The sequence below is a fragment of the Polyodon spathula genome, unplaced genomic scaffold, assembly GCF_017654505.1.
Source record: "Polyodon spathula isolate WHYD16114869_AA unplaced genomic scaffold, ASM1765450v1 scaffolds_1195, whole genome shotgun sequence".
NCBI lineage: Eukaryota > Metazoa > Chordata > Actinopteri > Acipenseriformes > Polyodontidae > Polyodon > Polyodon spathula.
The window spans coordinates 598-7,742 of record NW_024472678.1 but is presented as its reverse complement, the minus strand read 5'-3'; the positions used below and the strand labels follow the sequence as shown (position 1 = coordinate 7,742).

Here is a 7,145-nt window from a genome sequence, read left to right as displayed (position 1 = left end):
ACCGCAACACACCACGCTGCAGAGAATCACACCGCAACACACCGCGCTGCAGAGAATCACACCGCAACACACCACGCTGCAGAGAATCACACCGCAACACACCACGCTGCAGAGAATCACACCGCAACACACCACGCTGCAGAGAATCACACCGCAACACACCACGCTGCAGAGAATCACACCGCACACACCGCGCTGCAGAGAATCAACCGCAACACACCGCGCTGCAGAGAATCACACCGCAACACACCACGCTGCAGAGAATCACACCGCAACACACCACGCTGCAGAGAATCACACCGCAACACACCACGAGAGAATCACACCGCAACACACCACGCTGCAGAGAATCACACCGCAACACACCACGCTGCAGAGAATCACACCGCAACACACCGCGCTGCAGAGAATCACACCGCAACACACCACGCTGCAGAGAATCACACCGCAACACACCACGCTGCAGAGAATCACACCGCAACACACCACGCTGCAGAGAATCACACCGCAACACACCACGCTGCAGAGAATCACACCGCAACACACCACGCTGCAGAGAATCACACCGCAACACACCACGCTGCAGAGAATCACACCGCAACACACCACGCTGCAGAGAATCACACCGCAACACACCACGCTGCAGAGAATCACACCGCAACACACCGCGCTGCAGAGAATCACACCGCAACACACCACGCTGCAGAGAATCACACCGCAACACACCACGCTGCAGAGAATCACACCGCAACACACCGCGCTGCAGAGAATCACACCGCAACACACCGCGCTGCAGAGAATCACACCGCAACACACCACGCTGCAGAGAATCACACCGCAACACACCACGCTGCAGAGAATCACACCGCAACACACCACGCTGCAGAGAATCACACCACAACACACCGCGCTGCAGAGAATCACACCGCAACACACCACGCTGCAGAGAATCACACCGCAACACACCACGCTGCAGAGAATCACACCGCAACACACCACACTGCAGAGAATCACACCGCAACACACCACACTGCAGAGAATCACACCGCAACACACCACGCTGCAGAGAATCACACCGCAACACACCACGCTGCAGAGAATCACACCGCAACACACCACGCTGCAGAGAATCACACCGCAACACACCACGCTGCAGAGAATCACACCGCAACACACCACGCTGCAGAGAATCACACCGCAACACACCACGCTGCAGAGAATCACACCGCAACACACCAGAGAATCACACCGCAACACACCACGCTGCAGAGAATCACACCGCAACACACCACACACCGCTGCAGAGAATCACACCGCAACACACCACGCTGCAGAGAATCACACCGCAACACACCACGCTGCAGAGAATCACACCGCAACACACCACGCTGCAGAGAATCACACCGCACACCACAGAGAATCACACCACAACACACCACGCTGCAGAGAATCACACCACAACCACCACGCTGCAGAGAATCACACCGCAACACACCACGCTGCAGAGAATCACACCGCAACACACCACGCTGCAGAGAATCACACCGCAACACACCACGCTGCAGAGAATCACACCGCAACACACCACGCTGCAGAGAATCACACCGCAACACACCACGCTGCAGAGAATCACACCGCAACACACCACGCTGCAGAGAATCACACCGCAACACACCACGCTGCAGAGAATCACACCGCAACACACCACGCTGCAGAGAATCACACCGCAACACACCACGCTGCAGAGAATCACACCGCAACACACCACGCTGCAGAGAATCACACCGCAACACACCACGCTGCAGAGAATCACACCACAACACACCACGCTGCAGAGAATCACACCGCAACACACCGCGCTGCAGAGAATCACACCGCAACACACCACGCTGCAGAAAGTCGCACTGCACAAAATCACAATACAGAAAATCACACTGCAGAGAATCACACTGCAGAAAATACAAATTTTTTGCCCACAGCTATACATGATATCTCACTGCCGCGGGTGCAGAGGCATGCTGGGAGCCGTAGTCCGAGCCAGGACGCTCATTCCACAGGGAGATGACGGCAGAAATCCACAGCGGTCACGAATCTTTACCTCAATGTTTAAAAGCTGTAAAATAAATAGATAGCATTGGATTAAAAAAAAAAAAAGTGATCAAAAACAGCCTCTGATTTGCTTGTTTCCCTGCACGGGATCCCGGCTCTTTGTCACCCTCTCCTGGCAGGCGATGGGAAGTGCGTGATCTGTGACTCCTATGTGCGCCCCTGCACCCTGGTGCGGATCTGTGACGAATGTAACTACGGGTCATACCAGGGGCGCTGCGTGATCTGCGGGGGGCCGGGGGTCTCCGACGCCTACTACTGCAAGGAATGCACCATCCAGGAGAAAGATGTGAGTCTAGAAAGACTAGAAGTCTCTCAGTGTCTTCAGTGTGAATTCAATGGCAAACGTTTCCACTAGAAGTGTCTCTCAGTGTCTTCAGTGTGAATTCAATGGCAAACGTTTCCACTAGAAGTCTCTCTGTGTCTTCAGTGTGAATTCAATGGCAAACGTTTCCACTAGAAGTCTCTCTCAGTGTCTTCAGTGTGAATTCAATGGCAAACGTTTCCACTAGAAGAGTCTCTCAGTGTCTTCAGTGTCAATTCAATGGCAAACGTTTCCACTAGAAGTGTCTCTCAGCGTCTTCAGTGTGAATTCAATGGTAAATGTTTCCACTAGAAGTGTCTCTCTGTGTCTTGCTGTGTTTGAGGGGTGAAAGCACTCTCTCGTAGTTTCTCAGCTGTGAGACACCGCTGCATTCTCGTCATGTTCTTTAAATCGTCATGTTTATTTTAATCAAGAATATTTATATTTTTTTTTTTTCTCAGAGAGACGGCTGCCCCAAGATTGTGAATTTGGGAAGTTCGAAGACAGATCTGTTCTACGAGAGAAAGAAATACGGCTTCAAGAAACGGTGAAGCCATTTCTCAAGACTGCCCGTGGCTTCGGTCTTCATTTTATAAATAAAAAAAATTGAATTTTTTTTTTTTTTTTAATGATTCTGTGTTTGAATTTTCAATTGCAATAAACTGATTTTATTATTATTATTATTATTATTATTATTATTATTATTATTATTATTATTATTAATAATGAAGGGACTGGGAAGGGAAGCATTGTGGCTCTAGCGGAGCTGAGGAGGGGCCGGGAGGGAAGCAGTGTGGCTCTAGCGGAGCTGAGGAGGGACTGGGAGGGAAGCAGTGTGGCTCTAGTGGAGCTGAGGAGGGACTGGGAGGGAAGCAGTGTGGCTCTAGCGGAGCTGAGGAGGGACTGGGAGGGAAGCAGTGTGGCTCTAGCTGAGGAGGGGCTGGGAGCAGTGAGCGAGCTGAGGAGGGGCTGGGAGGGAAGCAGCGTGGCTCTAGCGGAGCTGAGGAGGGGCTGGGAGGGAAGCAGTGTGGCTCTAGCGGAGCTGAGGAGGGACTGGGAGGGAAGCAGTGTGGCTCTAGCGGAGCTGAGGAGGGACTGGGAGGGAAGCAGTGTGGCTCTAGCGGAGCTGAGGAGGGGCTGGGAGGGAAGCAGCGTGGCTCTAGCGGAGCTGAGGAGGGACTGGGAGGGAAGCAGTGTGGCTCTAGCGGAGCTGAGGAGGGGGCTGGGAGGGAAGCAGCGTGGCTCTAGCGGAGCTGAGGAGGGACTGGGAGGGAAGCAGCGTGGCTCTAGCGGAGCTGAGGAGGGACTGGGAGGGAAGCAGTGTGGCTCTAGCGGAGCTGAGGAGGGACTGGGAGGGAAGCAGCGTGGCTCTAGCGGAGCTGAGGAGGGACTGGGAGGCAGTCTCTCTCTAGCTTCTCTCTCTCTTTCCTCTCCTCTCTTTCTCTCTCTCTCTCTTTCCTCTCCTCTCTTTCCTCTCCTCTCTTTCCTCTCCTCTCTCTTTCTCTCCTCCCTCTCTTCCTCCTCTCCTCTCTCTCTCCTCTCTCTCCCTCGCGGGAGAGAGAGGAAGAGGGAGAAAGGGAGAGGAAGGGCCTCGAGACTCTGCTCTCTCTGAGCCTCTCGGGACGAGAAGATCTGCTCGGGACCCTCCCTGCGGGAGGCACTGCGTAGATCGAGGAGTCGACTCTCTCCTGGACTCAGTGACCCAGATCCCTTCTCGGGGACTCCGGACCTCTAAATTGTGAGAAGCCGGCCTCAGTGAGGAAGACTTCTTCTGGGGGCGACGCCGATTCAGAAGAGGACTCCTCCCAAAGGAGGGACAACCCTCACCTTCGTGTTCCTCTAGGAGCACACGAGAACCTGTGGAGACACAGGGAGACTCTGGTGACAACAGCTAGGCGTTCCTCTGGGCGACTCTGTGGAGTGACGCCTCTGGAGGTCACTAGAGACCTCTGTGCTGACTGTGCTCTGTGGAACTCTGTGTTTCACTTAGCGTTCACCAGAGATGCTGCGTCTGACTCAGAGACACAAGTGGTAGATCGCCCCTAGCGAGCAAGAGTAGAACAAGGGACAACCTTTAGGATTCATCTATCTTGGAGATGAGTCTTGGCTGTACCTCTGAAGCTGAGTTCCTGACGCAGGAGACACCCGTTCCTCTTCTAGTCACAAGGAGGACATCGCAAGCACTGAGGAGGGGCTGGGAGGGACTCCCGCTGCACAGCTCTAGATCCAGTCCTGCTTTCACTAGGAGTTTAATAATCAGACTCCCGCTGCACAGCAGTGTGATCCAGTCCTGCGTTCACTAGGAGTTTAATAATCAGACTCCCGCTGCACAGCAGTGTGATCCAGTCCTGCTTTCACTAGGAGTTTAATAATCAGACTCCCGCTGCACAGCAGTGTGATCCAGTCCTGCTTTCACTAGGAGTTTAATAATCAGACTCCCGCTGGACAGCAGTGTGATCCAGTCCTGCTTTCACTAGGAGATAATCAGACTCCCGCTCTGCTGGACTCAGATTAATTTCAATAACGCTGATGAAGGCACTAGAGCCCTATTGTTACATTAATTAGCCCTGTTTATTATTATTATTATTATTATTATTATTATTAAAAGGGGGGGTAAAAAAGAGAAAAAAAAATGTTATGCAAACTTATAAAACTATATATATATGATTCCAAATCTTCCACAAACGATTCAGTCTGTTACTGAAGCACAGATCGCTCGTTTCTATTTTGTCTTTGACCGTTTTTTTAAAGTTTGTATTTTACCATGAAATTCATCTGAGTCTGTGATCTTCCTTCAAATCGCTGATTCTCTCACCTCTTATTAGCTTTATTAACAGGATCACTGACCCCTCCCTTTAAAGGAGCGCTGACCATCTTTAAAATCCATTCTCTCACCTCTTATTAGCTTTATTAACAGGATCTGACCCCTCCCTTTAAAGGAGCGCTGACCATCTTTAAAATCCATTCTCTCACCTCTTATTAGCTTTATTAACAGGATCACTGACCCCTCCCTTTAAAGGAGCGCTGACCATCTTTAAAATCCATTCTCTCACCTCTTATTAGCTTTATTAACAGGATCACTGACCCCTCCCTTTAAAGGAGCATGACCATCTTTAAAATCCATTCTCTCACCTCTTATTAGCTTTATTAACAGGATCGCTGACCCCTCCCTTTAAAGGAGCGCTGACCATCTTTAAAATCCATTCTCTCACCTCTTATTAGCTTTATTAACATGGATCACTGGCCCCTCCCTTTAAAGGAGCGCTGACCATCTTTAAAATCCATTCTCTCACCTCTAGTGGAAACGTTTGCCACTGAATTGACACTGAAGACACTGAGCGAGACTTGTTAAAAAATAAACACATTAATACAAAAACACACAACAGAACCATTTTTAAATATATATATTTTATTACTATTATTATTATTAATATTATTATTATTATTACTAATGGAATACATTTAAATACAGTTTGGTTTGTACAGAATTAAAAAGCCAATGCCCAACGCATTTATACGTATTTATTTGTTAAAAAAAAAAATAATAATAAAAAAAAAAATAAACAAAACTATAAAAAATTAAACTATATTAAAATTAAGTGCAGTCTGCGTTTCACCCACTAGGTGGCGAGGGAGGACTCGACAGCACCACACAGTGGTTGGAAAAGGTACTGCAAGTGAACTGTCCTGGAATCAACCATAGAGAGCTATAATAAACACAACAAAAACAAGACAGAGAGTTCTAGAGGAGACAACTGCCATTGAATTCACACTGAAGACACTGAGAGAGACTTCTAGTGGAAACGTTTGCCATTGAATTCACACTGAAGACACTGAGAGAGACTTCTAGTGGAAACGTTTGCCATTGAATTCACACTGAAGACACAGAGAGACTCTTCTAGTGGAAACGCTTGCCATTGAATTCACACTGAAGACACTGAGAGAGACTTCTAGTGGAAACGTTAGCGGTCCTGTGTGTGTATATAACACTGAAGACACTGTAGAGAGACCTTCTAGTGGAAAGCGTTTGCCATTGAATGTATAGAGCGGTCCTGTGTGTGTATAGAGCGGTCCTGTGTGTGTAGAGAGCGGTCCTGTGTGTGTATAGAGCGGTCCTGTGTTGTATAGAGCGGTCCTGTGTGTGTATATAACGGTCCTGTGTGTGTATATAGCGGTCCTGTGTGTGTATAGAGCGGTCCTGTGTGTGTATAGAGCGGTCCTGCGTGTGTATAGAGCGGTCCTGCGTGTGTATAGAGCGGTCCTGCGTGTGTATAGAGCGGTCCTGCGTGTGTATAGAGCGGTCCTGCGTGTGTATAGAGCGGTCCTGCGTGTGTATAGAGCGGTCCTGCGTGTGTATAGAGCGGTCCTGCGTGTGTATAGAGCGGTCCTGCGTGTGTATAGAGCGGTCCTGCGTGTGTATAGAGCGGTCCTGTGTGTGTATAGAGCGGTCCTGTGTGTGTATATAACAGTCCTGTGTGTGTATATAACAGTCCTGTGTGTGTATAGAGCGGTCCTGTGTGTGTATAGAGCGGTCCTGCGTGTGTATAGAGCGGTCCTGCGTGTGTATAGAGCGGTCCTGCGTGTGTATAGAGCGGTCCTGCGTGTGTATAGAGCGGTCCTGCGTGTGTATAGAGCGGTCCTGCGTGTGTATAGAGCGGTCCTGCGTGTGTATAGAGCGGTCCTGCGTGTGTATAGAGCGGTCCTGTGTGTGTATAGAGCGGTCCTGCGTGTGTAT

At 49.8% G+C, this 7,145-nt stretch overlaps 1 protein-coding gene across 1 annotated transcript; it reads left to right on the top strand.

The window, feature by feature from the left end:
- Positions 1-2,164: 2,164 nt before the first annotated feature.
- Positions 2,165-3,087, top strand: phf5a (PHD finger protein 5A; the record flags this gene model as incomplete). The annotated part of the gene is made up of 2 exons (XM_041242187.1): positions 2,165-2,395; positions 2,872-3,087. Coding segments are annotated over 2 exons (321 nt in total), but the record flags the coding sequence as incomplete, so codon positions are not given.
- Between the last annotated feature and the right edge of the window lie 4,058 nt (positions 3,088-7,145).